General features: G+C 35.5%; 4 protein-coding genes across 6 annotated transcripts; 2 read left to right on the top strand and 2 right to left on the bottom strand.

Moving 5' to 3' along the window:
- The first annotated feature begins 3 nt into the window (after positions 1–3).
- LOC18052103 (CASP-like protein 1B2) lies at positions 4–1,349 on the top strand. The gene is made up of 3 exons (XM_006448741.2): positions 4–352; positions 656–779; positions 941–1,349. The coding sequence occupies exons 1-3, from the start codon at positions 120–122 to the stop codon at positions 1,184–1,186; spliced, it is 603 nt and encodes a 200-aa protein (XP_006448804.1). The 5' UTR covers positions 4–119; the 3' UTR covers positions 1,187–1,349.
- A 1,166-nt stretch (positions 1,350–2,515) lies between these two features.
- Positions 2,516–10,278, top strand: LOC18052102 (probable lysine-specific demethylase JMJ14). The gene is made up of 10 exons (XM_006448740.2): positions 2,516–3,404; positions 4,788–4,865; positions 4,962–5,468; positions 5,555–5,779; positions 6,354–6,515; positions 7,121–7,489; positions 7,592–8,696; positions 8,809–8,912; positions 9,365–9,562; positions 9,685–10,278. Exons 1-10 carry the CDS (start codon positions 3,363–3,365, stop codon positions 10,045–10,047), a joined length of 3,153 nt encoding a protein of 1,050 aa, XP_006448803.1. The 5' UTR covers positions 2,516–3,362; the 3' UTR covers positions 10,048–10,278.
- Positions 10,279–10,514: 236 nt separating this feature from the next.
- Positions 10,515–11,494, bottom strand: LOC18052101 (FAS1 domain-containing protein SELMODRAFT_448915). The gene has a single exon (XM_024191703.1). The coding sequence runs from the start codon at positions 11,432–11,434 to the stop codon at positions 10,724–10,726; it is 711 nt and encodes a 236-aa protein (XP_024047471.1). The 5' UTR covers positions 11,435–11,494; the 3' UTR covers positions 10,515–10,723.
- A 3,327-nt stretch (positions 11,495–14,821) lies between these two features.
- LOC18052100 (gamma-soluble NSF attachment protein) lies at positions 14,822–19,817 on the bottom strand. Of its 3 annotated transcripts, XR_002907302.1 has the most exons (10): positions 19,634–19,817; positions 19,188–19,255; positions 18,999–19,083; positions 18,727–18,885; positions 18,450–18,587; positions 17,928–18,006; positions 17,560–17,639; positions 17,060–17,189; positions 15,329–15,484; positions 15,024–15,099 (listed from the first exon to the last, which is right to left on the bottom strand). XR_002907302.1 is itself a non-coding variant. In XM_006448737.2 (9 exons), exons 1-9 carry the CDS (start codon positions 19,678–19,680, stop codon positions 14,995–14,997), a joined length of 891 nt encoding a protein of 296 aa, XP_006448800.1. In that variant the 5' UTR covers positions 19,681–19,817; the 3' UTR covers positions 14,822–14,994. The 3 variants fall into 3 exon arrangements, 2 of the variants coding, with proteins under 2 accessions (XP_006448800.1, XP_024047701.1); XM_006448737.2 differs by lacking the exon at positions 15,329–15,484 and having other exon boundaries at positions 14,822–15,099; XM_024191933.1 differs by lacking the exons at positions 15,024–15,099; positions 15,329–15,484 and having other exon boundaries at positions 17,087–17,242.
- Positions 19,818–19,981: the final 164 nt, after the last annotated feature.

Here is a 19,981-nt window from a genome sequence, read left to right as displayed (position 1 = left end):
TAATTACCTCTTAAACTCTATATATAATTATCCATTTCATTGATCTTCAAAGAATCATAGAACTTCCTTCATTTATTACCACCACCTTCCCTTTGTTTCTCCCTTACTTTCAATCATTTATGGCTCCAGAAAATAACGCAAAGCCAGAGCCAGGGCCCAAAATAGTGCCTGTAACAAAGCCTAAAGGTTGGGTCGTGTTGGTTTTGAGGCTGCTTGCACTTGCTGCCACTGCTTCAGCCACAATTGTGATGGGACTCAACAAAGAAACCAAAACCTTTGTGGTTGCTACTGTTGGCACTACTCCTATTAAGGCTACTTTCAGTGCCAAGTTTCAACACACCCCTGCATTCGTGTAAGTTTTCCTAATTTCATATCTCAATCCCCTTGTCATGACCATCAGTTCATCACACTGGGTTATCGGTACAAGAATCTCGATAATAATCACCAAAACGACGACTTTTGGTAACATAAAAACATCACACTTGTACGATGTTAAATTAAAAGTAATTTTAAACACAATGAGTTTTTAATGTTACAAGCATCATGCTGGAAAGGCCTTATTTTGACAAATTTTGCCAATATTGGCATCTCCCAATAGGCACTCGTAAAAGTACATAAATTGGGAATCTAATTCAAGTGTTCAATTATGATGCAGGTTCTTTGTGATAGCTAATGGACTGGTCAGCTTTCATAACCTGGTGATGATATCAGTAAATTTATTTGGAAAGAAGCTTGACTATAAAGGACTTCGCCTCGCCATGATTGCCATTTTCGACCTGGTATATTGATATTCAAATTTCCAAGGCTATTTGATTTTGAACTCTAAAAATAATTCCTTACTTATCACACTTGTAATGTTATAAATTTTACCTACACCGTATCATCCACGCCTTATCTATGATAACGTAACAAATAACAATTGTTTGGTGTGAGCTTGCAGCTGAACACAGTCCTGGCATCGGCTGGTGTAAACGGAGCGGTTTATATGGCAGAGCTGGGGAAGCACGGCAACTCTCATGCAAGATGGAACAAGATTTGTGACAGATTTAAAACCTTTTGCGACCACGGTGGTGGAGCCATCATCGCTTCCTTCATTGGGCTGGCCCTCATGATCGTCATTTCCATAATCTCCATTGTCAAACTAGCCAAGTCTAAATCCAACACACCCCTTTTAGGGGAACCCTAGTGTGTCTCCACTTCTTGTGATCAATATTCAATTCATGCTTCTTTTGAGTTTCCCCTTTTTCCTCTTTTCTTTCTAATAACATGTGTTGAGAGTGCTGCGTAATTGCCCCCAAAGGGAATACATAGTGTGGTTGGATGATTTTTTTACGTGCAAAATAGTCCATTTTCTTTTTCTTTTTCTTCTTCTCTATTTTTCGTTTTATGATTTTTATCCCCAATTCCTTATTTAGGAATATCGCTGACGTGTTTAACGAATGGCATGAAAATTGACGAACAAAATTACAGAACTAAAGGAAGATGATTACGCGTACACGTATGAGAGTATAAAAATAAAAAAGATCTCCCTCAAATATAAAACTGGGATCCAGCTATCTTAGAAAAGACGTGACATCACGTGTCTTCTCACGCGTTGTCTTTACCCTCCACTGCAAGCCCGGATTGATTCTAAGTGATGGCAAAGACTGTAATAACCTGGAAATTCTAGGACAATCATAGAACGAGATCATATGAGTTTCGTTTGTACGGTGCCTGGTTGTTTTCTATATATCTCTAGTCGGTTACTTTCCGTTAATAATAACTTCATATTATGTTCGCGAGACTGTGTGGACCGCTTCCTGTCCTGTTGACTTTTTTTTTTTTTTAATAGTTAATGATTTTTCCTTCTTTTTTAAATTAGATATAGAATACACTTGATGTATTTATAATTAAAATTCAATTCGATACTCTGATACATTACACTCTAGAATTTTATCCTTACTCGCAAGTACATTTCTTTACTTATATTTTTCATATTTAATTAAAATAGTCCCCCAAAAATCCCAAATACTTGTTCTATAAGAATTAAGAAGAAATAGTTTGTTTGCATTTAAAATTGTGTTATTATGTTTTATTTAAGCCCAAACCTTTAATTGAAAGCGGCTTGTGACCAGCGGGTGCTAATGATTACAGGTAAAAATATCAATGAAATCTTTCGAAATTCATCTCTTCCTGTTAGGGGGCTATTATCAATTTATTAATTAAATAATAACATCATAATTATGAAATTGAGATATAAAAATTTGTTGTTCAAAAGACCATTAAATCACTTTTATTTCTAAATTGAAGAAAGAGATTCGAGTTTAGTGAGATTTATTGTAAATATTTAACCCTATCACATGAAGCTGATTGAAGATGCCCGGATTTTTTATTTATTAATTTTAAATATCAGCAAATTTGTAATAGTAATAAATTAAAAAACAATTCATTAGTAGAATCATCAAATGGTGGCATAGACCGTAAATAAGCGAAGAAATCTAAAGGCAGGATGCAAACCGCCTCAGTTTTGTTACTTCTGTTCTGTACTTGAAACACAACAGTGGCAGAACCCAGAATCCGATACACGTGTCCTTTTTTAATTTAGTTAGTTGGTTTCTGTTAAATTCTATGTGCGTTTCGGCGGGTTCTTGTTGACCCTATCTCCATCCCTTAACTCTTTTTCATATTTTTATTTCCGTTTTCGTTTTTTTTTTTTTTAAGTTTAAAATAAAATTTCATTTCTCTCTCTCTCTGCGGCAGATCCAACTGACTTGTTTAACGAGGAAGCCTGGTTTCACGCTATTTTTTTTTTAAAAATTATTATAATTTTATAATTTTCTTACTTATTTTATGATTATTAATTACCAATTATCTTATCAAAACACCATTAAAAAGATAATTAATTATCTAAACTACACGTCTTTCAACATAAAATCTTACCCGTTCATGTCTCTCTCACCTCCTCCTTCCTTCCTTCCTTCTATTCACCCCCCCTTTTTTTTTCTTTAGGTATTTTCATTTTTAATTTATTATTCAGTCAATTTGTTAGACTAATTTAGGGTTTACTAGGTCAAATCCAACTCTGATTTCCAAATAAAAATTTAAGATTTGAAAGAATATTTTGCTCAGGGCAAATACTTTCACAATCAAATTGAGTCTTATTAATAAAATTGATTAATTTATCCCTCACTGGATTTTTATAATAAAAAGGTTGATAAAATAAATTGTTTTCGGAGTTTCCTGGAATTTAAGGGGCTCTATTTGCTTGCTTGACAAAAAAGTTTCTGGGAATTGGGTAGGTATTTTGATCAATTAGGTTTTTGGGAATATAAATTAATTTTTTTTTTAAATTTGGTTTCTTAAAATCTTGTTTTTAGCCATCAATGGAACACTCCAAATTGGCCGCAGAATCTCATATTAAAGAGGTTAGTTCTTTAAATCATCTTTTCCAATTAAATTAATTTCATGCATTTTTTCTTATGTAGTTATGCAATCAGCTATCTGTGTTAGTTTCACGTGTTTAGGTATTTCGTATGCTTAGCTTTTGCTAATGTTTGTTAATTTCATGTTATGAAATGCAGATCTGTTTTTTTTTTTTTTTTAATTTTAATATTGTATTATAGAAAGTTACAAGCTTTCCAGATTAATGATGTGCATTAAGGTATCTGGGTTACTATATTTGATCACAACTCATTCACATTCATTTTTACAACAACTTATTCAAATCTCATGTTTTTACTCTTCTGATCATGGTGTCTGTTTGGGCATACCATGTTTATGATCTGCTGTTTCTTTGCAGCAAGAGAATTATTTATATCTTTTTGATTCGAGACAATGATTTGAACTAGGATGTAGATGGATCAAATAAATTTAGTGGGTAGGCTCTCAAATTTGTTGGTTGATTGGGTATTAGGTTTATTGAGTGTTGCCGGTGTTTTAAAACTGTCCGTAGAACATTTCACGTCGAATGCTCTGGCCGCGTGAATATCCTGTTAGTTAATATATGCGGTTCTAACATTTCTTGCCGAATGCATTCTTATATTAGCTATTGTTCAACCTCCATTAACTTGTTTAGGATGCCCATCTTTAACTAATTTATTTGGATTTATACATTGTCTTGCCATGCCTGAATGTCGATATTGTAGTTCTATTTCTTATTGATTATGTGCAATCATTTTGAAGCTTGCAATCGTATTTTCCATTAATGCAGACTAGAGCATGATGTGTTCTCGAATTAGATTGGGATAATAAATCAAAAGTCCAACCATGTGTAGATTTCTTAAAAAAAGTTGTTTTGCAGGATCATCCTTTAAAGCACACTTCAAAAAATGATAAGACCACCAGTTACTCAGGCAGTCCTCAAAGAGAAAAGCTACATAAAATTTATAATGATTTCCAATGTTAAGTTAGGGCATCTTATGGAGGTTATTGATGGGCTAGTACAGTGCTTTGGTTATGTCCTAGTTGTGGTACCAATTTTGATAAGCTCTATTTTTGTTGCAGCGCATTACAAATTTGGGACATCTTTGGATTTTCTAATCTTTTAACTCTGTCAACTGTTTATTGCATTGTATTTTAACACATAATCCCCTTATGACATAGCGCCTGTAGTCATTGAAAGCGCTTATTTCAAGAAAATTGAGATGTAGTTGGAGCATGTTAGGCTCATCTGACTGCAAAAAAACATTACCTACACAGTTGGAATGCAATTTGATACAGAACGGACTTGAAATATTTTAAATTCTCCCCTGCTTTCTTCTGCTAATCCATGATGCTTATATATGGAGACTACTGTTGGTTTTTTTCAGATTTCCGCTAGATGGTATCCAGCTGAAGCATGCAGACCTATAATTGATGAAGCTCCTGTCTTTTATCCAACTGTGGAGGTATTCTGTTGCAAAAGAACAGAGATCATATTTTGGAAATATTTCATAGCAATATCATTTTCACTATTAAATATTATGTGATTTTTCATTCGTCAGGAGTTTGAAGATACCCTTGGATACATAGCAAAGATACGCTCAAAAGCAGAATCGTTTGGGATATGTCGGATTGTTCCCCCATCTTCCTGGACTCCACCATGCCCTCTTAAAGCTAAAAATATATGGGAAAATGCCAAGTTTTCTACTCGAATCCAGCAAATTGACTTGCTGCAAAATAGGGAGCCCATGAGAAAGAAAATCAGAAGCCGAAAGCGGAAACGAAGGAGGCAGTCTAGAATGGGATCCACCAGGAGAAATGCTAATTCTAGTTCTGAAGCTAATGCTGCTGAGACTGATGAGAAGTTTGGATTTCAATCAGGACCAGACTTAACACTTGAGGGTTTTCAGAAATATGCTCAAACTTTTAAGGAATGTTACTTTGGGATGAACGATTCTAAGGAGGATGTAAAATCTGATGGGTTTGAACATAAAAGATTGGAACCCTCTGTGGTGGATATCGAAGGTGAATACTGGAGGATAATTGAGCAACCAACAGATGAAGTTGAGGTATGAACTATGGTTCTCTAACTGTTTTTTCTTTCCTTTTTTTTTTTCTTTTTTCCGGTGGGCAAATTTGTTTTTCCATGTTGCAGGTATACTATGGGGCTGATCTGGAAACAGGAGCATTTGCAAGTGGATTTCCCAAGGCATCATCCTTGGGTACTGAAAGTGATTTGGATCAGTATGCAATGTCAGGCTGGAACCTTAATAACTTACCACGCTTGCCAGGTTCTGTTTTAGGCTTTGAAGGAAGCGATATCTCAGGAGTTTTGGTGCCATGGCTCTATGTGGGAATGTGTTTCTCATCATTTTGTTGGGTAAGTAACTGGAATACTGCTTTCAAAGTTTTATCGATAATTGGTATAAAATGTTAGTCATATGTGCCACTAAGATCCTTGTCTCTGTATGCCTAATCAGAAGGTACAATATTCTCTGTCTTTGCCGTTGTCCCTTAGAAGCTCTAGATAGGAACCACCATAAGTTAATATAATTTGAATTTTGACCTAAAATGGGTTGCAAAATTTTAACTTTTCTATTTGTTTTAATCCAACACAGTTTAAGAATTGGAGTTAATTAAAGTCTAAAAGGTAATATTTATTATTACCAACTCAGAAACTCTCTAAACCAATGAATTAGAACAGTTAGATGGTTGGGAATTTGTAAGTTTTTCGTTCTAATGTATTATCTTTAAACTAGTCAGGTTAAACATTTTATGATGCCATGTCATATTCCAGGTGTGTTGAATAGTTTCAAGAAATACCGATGTCGATTGATCTGGAATACATTATGATCATAACATTTGAAGTCAAATAGTTATTTATTTTTTAATTGCAAGAACAATTAATTAACTATATGTTTTCACTTTCTTTTTCCCGTGCTGATTTGGAACAGCATGTTGAGGACCACCACTTATATTCGCTGAACTATCTGCACTGGGGTGATCCAAAAATATGGTATGGAGTTCCTGGAAGCCACGCTTCTACTTTGGAGAAAGCAATGCGGAAGCATCTACCAGATTTGTTCGAGGAACAACCTGATTTATTGCATGAACTTGTAAGTGTTTCTTTCTTCTTTCTTTTTATTCTTAATTTTTTTAAATTGAAAAAATTAATGCTTCTTTGATTGTGCTAGACAACGCTTGTAAATATGCTTTCTTAATTACATATCTGTCCTTTAAATAATTATTTACATAGTGCGTGATACTTATTCTGTATGTTTGCATTTGTATTTCTGCAATTTCTTAAGAAATTGAAAAAAAGCTTGAAGGCCTCAGCATAGATTTAAAGTGAATGAATATTGTTCAACACTTTGCAAAAAGGGACTTCAAAATTTGAAGAGGCTGTTCATCTTGCCAAAGCTGGCTCATTATCTAAAAGTTAAGGAATAAATAACCGGTTCCATAGATCATTTCTATTAGATTCCAAGGCTATTTCTCTATTCATTTTAGCTTTTCTCTTGTTGTTTTCCCCAGCTGTCTTTTACTAGTTGATTGTTCTGAATTCATGTTACATTGTTCAGCTTTTGCCACCCTCTTGGACATTTCCTTCAGATTTCACTGAGGCATTAGAAATTCTGGCCTTTCTATTTTGGCCTCAGTCATTTTTTTCGTCTATGATCATATTTGAGGTGTAAAGTTTATAATGTTTCTCGTGGAACAGGTCACTCAACTATCGCCTTCAGTTCTTAAGGCAGAGGGCGTACCAGTATATCGTGTTGTTCAGCATTCTGGGGAGTTCGTTCTAACCTTTCCAAGGGCATACCACTCTGGATTCAATTGTGGATTTAATTGTGCAGAGGCAGTGAATGTGGCCCCTGTTGATTGGCTAGCACATGGTCAACAAGCAGTGGAGCTCTACAGTGAGCAGCATCGGAAGACATCTCTTTCCCATGACAAGCTGCTGTTTGGATCAGTCCAGGCAGCTATTAAAGCCCTTTGGGAACTATCCGTGCTTCAGAAGAAAACTCCAGGAAATCGGAAGTGGAAAGATGCGTGTGGGAAGGATGGAGTGCTTACCAAGGCAATTAAGGTTAACCTCTCTCTCTCACAACACTTGCACACAGACACAGTAATATTGTGAAAGCAAGAGATTGACTTTTTTTTTTCCCCCTCTTTGTCAAAATGCTTTCAGACAAGGGTACAGATGAAGAAGGAAGGACTACAGAAGCTCCCATCTTATTTTAAATTGCAAAAGATGGAAATAGATTTTGATTTGAAAACTGAGAGAGAATGCTTTTCATGCTTCTATGATTTACACCTGTCTGCTGCTGGCTGCAAGTGCTCCCCTGATCGATTTGCATGCCTTAAACATGCAAATATTTTTTGTTCATGTGAAATAGACCATAGATTTGTCATTCTCCGTTACAGCACGGATGAATTGAACACACTAGTTGAAGCTTTGGAGGGAGGATTAGATGCTTTAAAAGAATTGGCATCCAAAAACTTCAAATGGGCTGATTGCAGTGACACTGATGGTGGTCTAGTTAAGATGGATATGGAGAGTGAAGTATTCCCAATGGACTGTTGTGAACAGAAGGAAAGTTCATCTTCTTCCCCAAGAGTAGAAAATATCGTGGAGGGCAATGGTCCTTGCTGTTCACGTAGCCATGTCTCTTCAGAAGTAGTCCAGTCAGAGCCCCAGCGTGGAACATCTGGTTTAAGTGCATCTCATGTAAGTGTAAATAGCCATAATGAAGGTAATGATGAAACCCAAGTCATGAACAAAAAGGCTAAGGTGAAACATGAGGTTTGTATTGATTTAAATATGGATGTTATACCTGATGGTAATGAAAGCAAGTTGCTGCTATCTGATAGCCATGGTAAAGAAGCTATTGAAAATCTGAAGGCTCATTTGTCTGCGTGCTATCAAGAGAAAGTCCTCTGCTCAGGCACAGTGAAAGAACAGGACACAATGCAAGTACGTAGTGATTGTAATTCATCTAATTCTCATAAAGATCTAAACAAAGATCAACCTTCATGTTCAAGGGTTATTGAGGGTACTTGTTCATTTGACGTTAAAAAATTGTTTGGGGTTGATCTTTCGTTGCCACATCAACAGTCAAAACTGCCACTAGTTGACTTGTTAAAGACTGATACCATCAATGGCTCAAACGTGAGGACGAGTGTGACTGACCAGAGATTTCAAAAGAAGTTGGAAACTTGTGTTGAACCAATAAATTTTGGATGCGTCATGTGCGGAAAGTTGTGGTGCAGCAAGCAGGCCATATTTCCAAAAGGTATGCTGCAGTGGGTATTTCCTTTGAATTTGTTTATAATTCTTTTAGCTTCATGCCATTGTAGTCGCAGCTTAGTGAATGATATTATCTGCAATTTTTGTTCATCCTGCAGGATTTAGAAGTCGGGTTAACTTCTATAGTGTACTTAATCCAGAAAAGGTCTGCAACTATATTTCGGAAGTCCTGGATGCAGGACTCCTTGGTCCTCTTTTTAAGGTGGAGTTTCTCTACTTAAATTGTCCTTAATGTACTAGAAATTAAATTGAGACCTGATATTTCATTGTTTGAAATGCACTATGCTTAATTGTTCTAGAAATCGCGGCTTAGGAAATTTGTTTCAGGTCCTATTCATTTCCCCATTCAATATTTATTTAAAAAGATCTTTGTTTATTGAGGTAAATGTTAGCAAAATTGGTTAATTTCACATTACTATATTTATAGCTTTTATCATGTTTAAGGGCCGTATTTTAAACATTGTTTGCTCTATTTTGAGTATTCAAAACAAGCGCTCTTCTTCATGCATAGGGATTTAAAACCACCTGCAAAACATGCTTCCACTGATCTATTTAATCATCTTTCATGATTACAGACAAGCTAAGCACCCTATCATTATTGAGTTTTCCAGCTTATTTCTTGTCTCATCTCTAATATAGCAGAATCAATTTCAGGTTACATTAGAAGAATGCCCTAGTGAAACATTTGTGAATGTCTCCGCACAAAAGTGCTGGGAAATGGTGCTGCAAAGACTGAACCAAGAAATTGAAAGACAGGGTGGTTTACACGAAAGAGGACTGCCCCGCCCCCAGTCTTTGCAAAGCATTGATGGCCTGGAAATGTTTGGGTTTCTATCGTCGCCCATTATTCAGGTAAAGCTTCTCCTGGTCCAAGTTGCATTATTTGATTATTCCTATAAATGAATATATTGATTCTCTTTCTATGTTTTCCCATGCATTTGCTAACATTTTTGTTCTGAATCCATTACTTGCAGGCTATTGAGGCTGTTGATCCAAATCATTTATGCATGGAATATTGGAATCACAAGCTTTTGACTTTTGGCAAAACTACTGAAGTAAATAAAAACTCATCATCTGGATTGAGTTGCTCTGAAGAGGAAACCAAATCAAAAATATTTGGTGTTGCCCTGACGGATGAAGACCAGAATAGTCCATCTACAGCTGGCCAGAATTCTGTCGAAGAAGAGGCACAGCTAGTGTTACGGGGACTTTTCCAGAAGGCAAGTCCCAAAGAGTTGAAAGTAATGCAAAGAATCCTCTACAGCGAGGGACGGAGTGACGAATGGAGAGTGGCTTTGGCAACATTGATCGAGGAGATCCAGAAATCATGTAGATAAAATAAGAAGACAAGTAGGTCCAATGATTCTTTCTCACTCAAGTCATTCATTAGGCCAATTCTTTTAGAAATCCGTAGAAGTGAAAGACGGCTGAAGGTCGCAAATTTTGCTCAAATATTTTTAGTTTGCCACTCATGAGGCAAATAGATTAACCGACTGCAAACATAGGGCTACATTGTAACTAACCTTTGATGAAATATAATTCGATTTTAGTATTTTTCGAGGAAGTTATTATTGGCCCTTCAGTTCTTTGCTAGCTTCATTTCTAGACAGATGCTAATGTCATTCAGCTTCCCAGAAACGGCGCGATGTGTGAAAAGAAAATTCAATAACTGATGTTGCTTTATAAACACGGGAGGAAACCAGAGGTTTACACAGCCAATGGTCTAATTAGAAACCCTTGAAATTAAAAATAAGAAATAAAATATCAATGAATCGTTCATTTTCCATTCTTTCGCCATCCGCAAACAAGAGCAGTAGTTGGGTTTACAAACAAATGAGAAAGAATCTAATTATTTTCCGAGAATCCAAACAGACCCGATCAAATACAAAGCTACTACGAGAACATAACACACGAAATCTTATCAAGAAAGGAAACAATCACGTAGTCAATCAAAGGCATGAGAGAATTCTTGATCGCCATTATTCAATCTTTCAGCGAAAACCAGAAACCTGCTCATATCACCCAAAAAACACCAAAAACCACCAAGAAAATTACTGAAATCACCCCGCACAAAGATGGCACAGCATCTGATGACCTTTGACCAACCCCAGCAACCTCTGCTTCCTCAACAAAGGAATCCCTAGAATGTGGTGGCGGCGGGGGTGGCGGAAACAAAGATGGAGGCGATGGAGTGCTGCCCAATGAGTAATCAAGAATGTTTTGTATGCCATGAACAGCAATAGTGGAAGTGAGATAAAGATCAGGGTAAAACACAAGAGAATCGTCGAGGGTAAAGTTGGAAGCGGAAGTGTTGGTGACAAGAATTGATTTTTTGGGAAGCAACGTGGGGAGACGAGACAAGGGCTTGAGGAGAAGAAGGTCGGAGAAAGAGAGGCGCTGAGGGACAATGTGATACGGGAAAATGAAGGGGTCTAATGGGAAACGAAAGTCGTTCGAAGGGATGAAGAAGGTGGCCGAGAAAGGGAAGGCCACGACGGCGGAAGTGGATTCGTCGGCAGCGTTTATTATGTTTTCCCAGCTATTGAAGTCTCCGGTGCCGACCAGGGCGTCGATTATGTTGTTCAGTTGTCGATCGTCTAGTTGGGGAATTGTTGATAATGGGGGGGTATTAGTCTTGTTGTTCGGCGGCGGGAACGTGGCGGAGACGGTGGCTGTGATGAGGAATAAGAGAGGGAGGAGAAAATTTGGATGGTGTTTGGCCATGGAATCAAGAAGGAGATTCTTTAGCTTTTGGTTTTGGTTTCTTGATTTGTTTGATCGCTGTGAGAGTTGAAAGCAATTAGTAGAGAGATCGAAGAAGCTACGGCTAACTAACTTGTAACGAACTTGTACGTTTTCCCGCCTAGTGTAGAGTGTCAGTGTTATAAGTAATTATGATATTCTGTTAGGGGCATTTGGGGGTTTATGTGACAACTAATGAAAAATAACATCTATATTTAATTAAAATATTCTTTTAACAATTTAACTTAAAATTAAGTCTAGCTATTAGTTCTTTTTTATTCAGTTAATAATTAAATATTAATTAATTGATAACATAAAAAATATTGATTTGTGAGTTATAGTCGCTAATTGCTTTTGTAAAATCATTAAACATAAATTATTTTACTTAAATAATTCAATCAAGTTAATAACAAGACAGGTCATATTTGTCATCTGGGTTATTAGTGAAACCGATTAGCTGTGATGAAACAGAGGAAGCGAGCACATGATTATTACTGTGTGTTAGACTGTAGCAGATTAGCTCCCTAAGCTGACGTGGCTCAGTTTGTTATAGCTAGCTGACGTGGCTCAATCTGTTATATTGGTTTAAGGCATGTGTAAACAGCTTATCAACAAGGAATTGACTCCTGTTATATAAGTGTGTAAAATACATTGATTCTAATAATAAGAAGTTTCCAATTTAATCAATATTTTCTTTCTCTTTCGTTTAACTTTCTCGTTTACCAAACACAACATTTGGTTTTCTTTCATGGTATCAGAGCTAACAATGGCAAGCATTACTCAATCTAATTCATCATATAGTTTTGTTACACCAATTAAGTTGGATCAAAACAATTTCATTCTATGGAGAACACAAGTTCTGGCTTCAATTAAAGGAAATGGTTTAAAAGGTTTTATTAATGGCGATCTGAAATGTCCAGAGAAGTTTATGTCACTTTCTAGCAATGGTGAAGCTTTAATTTCTGATGAACCACGATCAGCAAATCCTGAGTTCATTGCTTGGATGAAGGCAGATCAACTCCTCTTGAGCTGGATGATGTCATCCATTCAGCAGAGCTTACTATCAACTGTGATCGATTGCGCAACTTCAAAGCAACTCTGTGAATCACTTAACTGTATGTTCATTTCTCAATCTCAAGCACGAATTCAAACTCTTAGAATGCAAATCCAGACAATAAAAAAAGGATCTATGACTATGGCTGAATATTTTTCTAAGATCAAACGTGTAGCAGATACATTAGCCTTAGCAGGGAAACCAGTTGAGCTAGGTGATTTTATTATGCATGTGTTGACTGGTCTCGATTCTTCTGATTATGAGTCCTTGACAACAGCTGTTTTAGCTAGAGAAGGAACTATTAATCTAGATGATTTGTACTCACTACTTCTGAATCATGAAAATAGAATCGATCAAAAGAAAGACAAAATTGCTAATGATGTCATGCATTATATGTCTGCAAATGTAGCTCAAAAAGGATCATATTCTGGCAAAAATAATAATGGATTTCAGAAAAATTCTTGAGGTAATTTTGGAAATGATAATAGCTCGAATTTTGGTGGTTATAATGGAGGTTTTAATAATAATGGAGGATCTAAATTTGCTGGTGGTAGGAATTTTTCTGATCTTGTTTGTCAGATATGTTTTATTCCTGGTCATGGAGCCAATAAGTGCAAAAATAGGTTCAATCCATCATTTGTTCCTCAGAAGAACTTTGGCAGAGGAAACTTTAGAGGACAATTTGGTAACAGGCCTTTTAACAATTTTGGCAGAGGGCCAAGTTTTTCTGGACTGAATTTTGGGAATGTTTATATGCCAAGGGGAGCTTCTTATCAAGCCAACATGGCTTACTCAGATCCTGCTTTTATTCCTGGGTATACTCCTTATAATTACACTTTTGGTTTTAATATGTTTACTCCTGGACACTTTCATAGTTCCTCTCCATATTTCTCTGGGAATGTTCCAAATGGTGTGCCTAGTACCTCTGGACCATCAACTCAAGCAACTTGTGCTGCCAATCTTGAGATTGGGCTGGTGATCGTGATGATAGAAAGTCAGTGGCTGGTTTTGCTGTGTTCTTGGGTCTAAATTTGGTTTCATGGTCTTCTAAGAAACAGTCAGTTGTATCCAGGTCCAATGCCGAGGCTGAGTATAGAGCTCTAGCTCATGCTGCTTCAAAAGTTGTTTGGATCAAGTCTTTACTTGTTGAGTTGCAGGTTCAGCTAAGCACAACACCACTTATGTGGTGTGACAATCAGAGTGCTATTGCCTTAGCTTATAATCTAGTTTATCATGCTAAAACAAAGCATGTTGAGCTGGACATTCATTTCATCAGAGATAAGGTGGCATCAAAAGCAATCGATATTTGTTTTGTGCCTAGTGAGGATCAAACTACAGATGTCTTAACCAAGGCTCTTACTTTTAATCAATTTTATTACTTGCGCAGCAAACTAAATGTTCAACCCAGGCATTTTAGTTTCAAGGGGGATGTTAGTAAAAATGACTGAAGCAGCAGCAACAACAGAGAAAGCAAGTTCTGAGGGAAGAAGGAACTTTAGTCTAAGAGTGGATGTTAGTGAAACTGATTAGTTGTGATGAAATAGAGGAAGCGAGCACATGATTATTACTGTGTGTTAGATTGTAGCAGATTAGCTCCCTAAGCTGACGTGGCTCAGTTTGTTATAGCTAGCTGATGTGGCTCAATCTGTTATATTGGTTTAAGGCATGTGTAACAGCTTATCAACAAGGAATTGACTCTTGTTATATAAGTGTGTAAAATACGTTGATTCTAATAATAAGAAGTTTCCAATTTAATCAATATTTTCTTTCTCTTTCGTTTAACTTTCTCGTTTACCAAACACAACATTTGGTTTTCTTTCATGGGTGATTAAAACATAAACGGCATGTCATATACATTTAGTAAAGTTTCCGATATATCATCAATGTAAACATTTTATAAATGATTAGTCATACAACTTTCACTGTGGAGTGAAAAACATGTATGTCATTTCTCATATCAACTAAAAAGATATACAATATGTCGTAATTTATCCTTAAATTTATGGGATATCATTTAGATAATTGATAGATTTATACACGATAGATGGTGTAATTTTGACCCTATAGTAAAAATTGTATGACATGTCATATAATGTACGCGTCATATAATGTATGCCTTTATATATAAACGACATATACTTAACATTTACATTTCATATACACCAAGACACATTTAACAAACTTTACGTTCCATAAAATTTACTTAAAAACCTTGTCTAACGTACTATTCCTCCGAATCCTTGTCATTTTACTTTAAAATTGTTAGGTAAAAACCTTACAACGGAAAACCTGAACAAACTTGAAGAATTTGCACATTTAACACGACAAAACTAGCAACTAAATATTAATGTTTACATCAAGGCGACAAACGCAAACAAGCTTACACCATAACATCCGCCAGTGCAATTTTCTGGTTCTATTCTGCGGTATAAACACACCAAAGCTCACTCATTTATGGAACAAACATTTTCAATTATACAAAGAGAAACTATGTGAGATCGTTTTCATCCAGTGGTTCTTCATCTTGAACGGCATTAGCTTTTTTCAGTGCACTAACATCTCCTGTCGGCAGCTTTCGTGCAAGCTTGATTATCTGCAACCATTTCATTTCAAATAAATATTCGCATAAAAATGCAGCAATGAGCAGTTTTGTTCTCATTCAGACAAAAGAAAAAGTCTCTGAAAAATTGTCCAATTTTTCTTGTTGGCGGTCATTAACTAGACATTGTAACATAAAGTTGTGAGTGTGTTGGCTTTTCCATGATAGGTTGTGAACTTCTGAGGTTCACATAACAAGAAATTAGTAGAAGGGTGTATTCTACCCAAGATTGTTCGCCAAGATCATGCGAGTGTACTTTAAGAGGGCAATCATTCCAGTAATAACCCAGCTAAACCAGAGTATAAGTGTTCGCGAACAACAATGCTGGTTTATCTTCTCACAGCAGCATCTGAAGCTCAATGCTGTGAAATCATGGCAGCTGGAAAAGACCAAAAGGTGAAACAAATGAGGGTATATGTGAGAACTCCCGATTCTCCATCACAAGTTCTCTACAGGTAGATGCATTTACCTGTAGTTTCTCAAGTACAAGTTAGCCATAATAACTATGATCAATCATTTAAATGCATATCCAGCTGCAGCTCCTAGGAGGAGCACCATGCAGGAGCTAGTAAACAAGGATGGACGAGTCAAATATTACCAGAAAGGGTGCCTTTTACCATATGTTAGTTAGTAGCTCTAACAGGTATTCTAAAGCTACAACTCAAAACAAAATTACAGATTTGTACCTGAATCGCTTAAGAAACTTGTGAACTGTAATTCATATGTTATACCAAAAACTACATTATACTAGGCATATCAGAAGTCAGCAACAGTAACCTCTTCAATCAGATGGTTTCCTATAAATATGCTAGCTAGCTCAAGTCTAGAGATGGCAAACAGGCCCTGACGGGCCCAACTTTTCGGCCCATGGGCTGTGCCTAGGCAAGGCCTGGTAATGGGCACGGCAAGGCCACGAGCCAATTAAGGGCTCATCCCTCGGCCCATGCCAATTCTTTTAAATATTTTTTATTTCTTGTTTTGTTTTGTTTTAGAAACAAAAAATTTAAATTTGAAATTTCACTTTAAATTTCTAATTTCACATTTATTTTTTTAAAATTAGTGACATTCTCACATAGTCACATTGATAAATGTATTGAATGATTTGAGTAATATTAATAATTTAAACTTTAAACAATAAATAGAAATATTACTCAATTAAATTAAAATAAACATTATTTGAGAAATAAATAAAATAAATTTTGATTTTATGAAATGAAAAGCTGCAAATTACAAATAAAAACAAATATGGCATAATTTGCATTATTATAGTTTACAGTACATCCCAACTAGGTTGGCTCACTAAGCTATCTATCAGATTTGTCAAGCCTGATTTGAATCTATTAACAAGTTTAATCAAATGAGGAGAGGCAGGGTTCGCACACCTTATTTAATATATTGTGTTATTAATGAAATGTTTACTTGTGGGTTTTATTACGCTGTTAAATTAGAATTACATTTGCGTTATTAATGAAATTGAATGATTTTTTTTTTTTGTTTTTATTACTCTTATTAAGGTTATAGTATGTTTTTAATTCTTATTTTTTCTAATATAAAATATGTTTTAAATTAATGAATTAATTAAAAGCACGTTACAGTCTTTAAATTATTATTATTATGCTTTCTTAATATTAAATTTGTTTAGCCAAGTGGATATGGGCAATTTAGCTTTCTGCTTGTACCAAGGTCCAAGACTCAATAAAAGCCAAAGATAATAATAATAATAATTTTTTAATTAAAATTGAGCCCCACATGACCCAAAAAAAAAAATTAATTTTTCTATCGTGCCTTAGCATGGCACCACCCACTAATTGCATGAATGGGCCGCTCCTTAAAGGGACAGCCTGTTGGCCATCTCCACTCAAGCCCAGTATCACATCATTCCCATGGACTTAAGAGTTAAGACAGGCTGATGCATTTCAAGCAAAATGCAGGGTACATGCAATAAGATGCTTACCATATGATCAAGATTTGAAATAGTGCTCGATTGAGCCACACGCTTAATTTCTTCAACGTCACCTTCAGTGTAGGCAGAAATAAGTTTAGTAGCACAGCGATTCTGGTCACTTCTCAAAAAAGCATCAACCCTGCGAAAATCCAAGGAAATAAGTTAACTTTCTCCATTTCTCGTATCTCCTCCCTACCTTGCAACCAACAATAAGAATAATAACAAATAAATAATTAAAAAGTTTGTCGCTCAAAACCAATAGCAGTGAACAGAAATTACTCTCCTTATATAAACATGTTTTAGCAATGCATTCAGCTAAAAAGGGCCAAGTTTAAGAAAGAAAGGTGGCAGCTGCAGCAGCAACAGCCAACCTTTGATATGGCAATATATCATTGTTAATTCTATAACAAAGAAGATTAAACAAGAAGCTAATCTCCAAGGTGGACAATAAATAAAAAATCTCAGTACATGAATATTGCCCAAAGAAGCTGTATAAAATTTTCACTCACTGGGAACAGTCATTGTAGCATTTCTCTGCTTGCTTGAAGTCATTAGCATAAAGATACACAATAATTGCACTAAGATATGCCTGAAATTAAAAAAAAAGAAGACATATTAGCATGAAGAAATATTGCTAAAGATATATAGTAGCTTGAGTTGGACTATTTGTTGATCAGTGAGAAAAATAAAAAGCAAAAACAATAAAATTAGAAGAGCAAGGAACAACGGAGCAACAAACATCTTCAGAATAATTTATCGGGAGCTATATTGGATCAATAATTGGAGATGTTTGGAACAATTTAAAAAAATGGAATAAAATGACTGCTGGAATGGATGTGATTAAAAGGAACAAAGGCAAATGGTTTAAGTTACACACCTTGCACTGGCTGTTGGTAGCATTGCACTTATCAGCTGCCAAACCCCATCTCAACAGAAAAGTGGCAGCATCAGCATACCTGTGGGAAAGAATCGTAAACCAAACTTTAAACTTCTATTAGAAAAAGTTTAGGAGATTAGGATAAGACACAATGACAACAATTTAAGTTCATCTAAAAACTTGTAACACAAATAAAGAAAATGCTTCTCTACTTTTTATTATCAATTAAAATACTTCAAATAAAAAAATAAAAGAAAAATCCACAGAGTTAAATTGAGAAAACTAGAAAAAAGAATCTGGTAGATCTGATCAAATTCACTTGACAGAGATAGAGGGTACAAGATCAATGGAAAGAGGTCCAGGCCTAGGTTCAAAACGAAAAACAACTCACTAGTCTAGAAGAAGCAAAAATAAAAAATGCATCATCTCAAATTCTTAATCATAGAAATGATTCAACATATCATATGTGCTGTATCTTAGCGTCAAGGGAAATGAAGATAACAGTAAGAAAGAAACCCTTACTTCTCAAGCTTTATATAAACATTAGTGGCAGCACGATATACATCAAAGGCCATTTGTTCCTTGTCATCCTCTTCAAGCATTATGCATGCATCAGTATAGAGTTGAATAGCATCCTCTGGCACAGCATCTTCCAATGCACTACCAAAGGTGGAAAGAGAGAGAGAGAACTACTATTTCAGCCAGTTTCTAATACAATAATTTATTTATACTACCATAAACAAAAACATCAAGGATAATAGTACAGAATTATAATCAGAGGGTTTAATTATCTGTTTACCGAGCAGCCTTTGCTAGAGCATCTGAGGCAGGTTGTGATCTCCCACATTCATTGTACAACTCTGATGCTTTTCTATAAAAGTCAGCAACTTCCCTCCAATTATGTAGTTCCTTAGCTAAAGCAGCAGCAGACTCCATATGCTTAGCCGCATCCCATGGTCTGATTTACTTGTAAAGGATGTAATGGAATTGATAGAATTACGTATGCATCCAAGAAAAATAATGAATAATAACAAATGCATGAGCTATATTACTCAAAAATTACGAGGATACGAGGAGAGCATCTCTTGTCCTTGCGAAGCTTTCTCAAATGCAATTTTTGCTTGCTCAATATTTTTGGCAACCCTGAAACCATTAGCTAAAGCAGAATCCCAAATCACCCAAAACAAATTATTAATTAACCATCAATAAACCCGAAAACAACAGTAAGGAAAACCAAACTGAATAGAAAGATTTGCCTACCAGCCTGTTCATACAATTGAGTAGCACTTTTCCAATCAGCACTCCATCTGGTAAGACTGAGTTTTGTTCTACAAACATTGTGAAAGGAAAATGTATCATAACTTCAAAGGATCTTTAAAAAAAAAAAAAAGCCTCTTCCTCGAGAACAAAATGATTTTTACATCTTGAATATTGTTGCATTTAACCAATATTCATGTTGAATAAAGTGAATATCGAGCTAGCTAGATTCATCAATGATTAGACAATGTAAATTAAATACGGTTGAATCAATTCATAATCATCTTCACCTAAACCTATATATATATATATATATATATATATATATATATATATATATAAAAGAACATTTGAGCATAAGCAATTGATGCTTCAATTCAAGAATGATAAGAAGACTCATTCCAATTGATCTTCCATTTATTTTTAATATGAAAGAGAAAGAAGCCTACAATTTGTCGGCTTTGACCATCAACTTGTGAGGATCGGAACTCGCCATCGCAGCTCACTCCGAACCAACAGTCCACCTGTTTCTCAGATTTCCGCGCAATTCAATCACATACACGGCACTTGACTCTGCTGGATTCGGCCAATTTTTTTTCTTTAAATTTATATTTCAAAAAGAAGATAATAGAAATTTTTTTTTGAAAAAGCTATTTTTATCTAAAATATTCTTTTAATTTTAAAGGATTTTTTTTTTCTCTCTCTCTCTTTTGCGTTTTTCGAACGTTGAAATGTTCAATTTTTTTTTTAATAAATCAAACAATAATGCTATCGATAAATGGGATAAAACTGTGGTA

The sequence above is a fragment of the Citrus clementina genome, unplaced genomic scaffold, assembly GCF_000493195.1.
Source record: "Citrus clementina cultivar Clemenules unplaced genomic scaffold, Citrus_clementina_v1.0 scaffold_2, whole genome shotgun sequence".
NCBI lineage: Eukaryota > Viridiplantae > Streptophyta > Magnoliopsida > Sapindales > Rutaceae > Citrus > Citrus x clementina.
This window is presented reverse-complemented; position numbering and strand designations above follow the sequence as displayed.

Bases quoted from the DNA above. Each gene is read 5' to 3' on its own strand.
- LOC18052100 (XM_006448737.2), bottom strand. From the start codon at position 19,680: ATGGCGAGTTCCGATCCTCACAAGTTGATGGTCAAAGCCGACAAATT. The intron at 18,007-18,449 runs GTAAGGGTTTCT...TCTTTCCCACAG, and splicing joins GTTTATATAAAGCTTGAGAA to GTATGCTGATGCTGCCACTT. The intron at 15,100-17,059 runs GTAAGCATCTTA...AAATGGTTGCAG, and splicing joins TTTCAAATCTTGATCATATG to ATAATCAAGCTTGCACGAAA.
- LOC18052102 (XM_006448740.2), top strand. From the start codon at position 3,363: ATGGAACACTCCAAATTGGCCGCAGAATCTCATATTAAAGAG. The intron at 6,516-7,120 runs GTAAGTGTTTCT...CTCGTGGAACAG, and splicing joins CTGATTTATTGCATGAACTT to GTCACTCAACTATCGCCTTC. The intron at 7,490-7,591 runs GTTAACCTCTCT...AAATGCTTTCAG, and splicing joins TGCTTACCAAGGCAATTAAG to ACAAGGGTACAGATGAAGAA.
- LOC18052103 (XM_006448741.2), top strand. From the start codon at position 120: ATGGCTCCAGAAAATAACGCAAAGCCAGAGCCAGGGCCCAAAATAGTG. The intron at 353-655 runs GTAAGTTTTCCT...ATTATGATGCAG, and splicing joins CAACACACCCCTGCATTCGT to GTTCTTTGTGATAGCTAATG. The intron at 780-940 runs GTATATTGATAT...GTGAGCTTGCAG, and splicing joins TGATTGCCATTTTCGACCTG to CTGAACACAGTCCTGGCATC.
- LOC18052101 (XM_024191703.1), bottom strand. From the start codon at position 11,434: ATGGCCAAACACCATCCAAATTTTCTCCTCCCTCTCTTATTCCTCATC.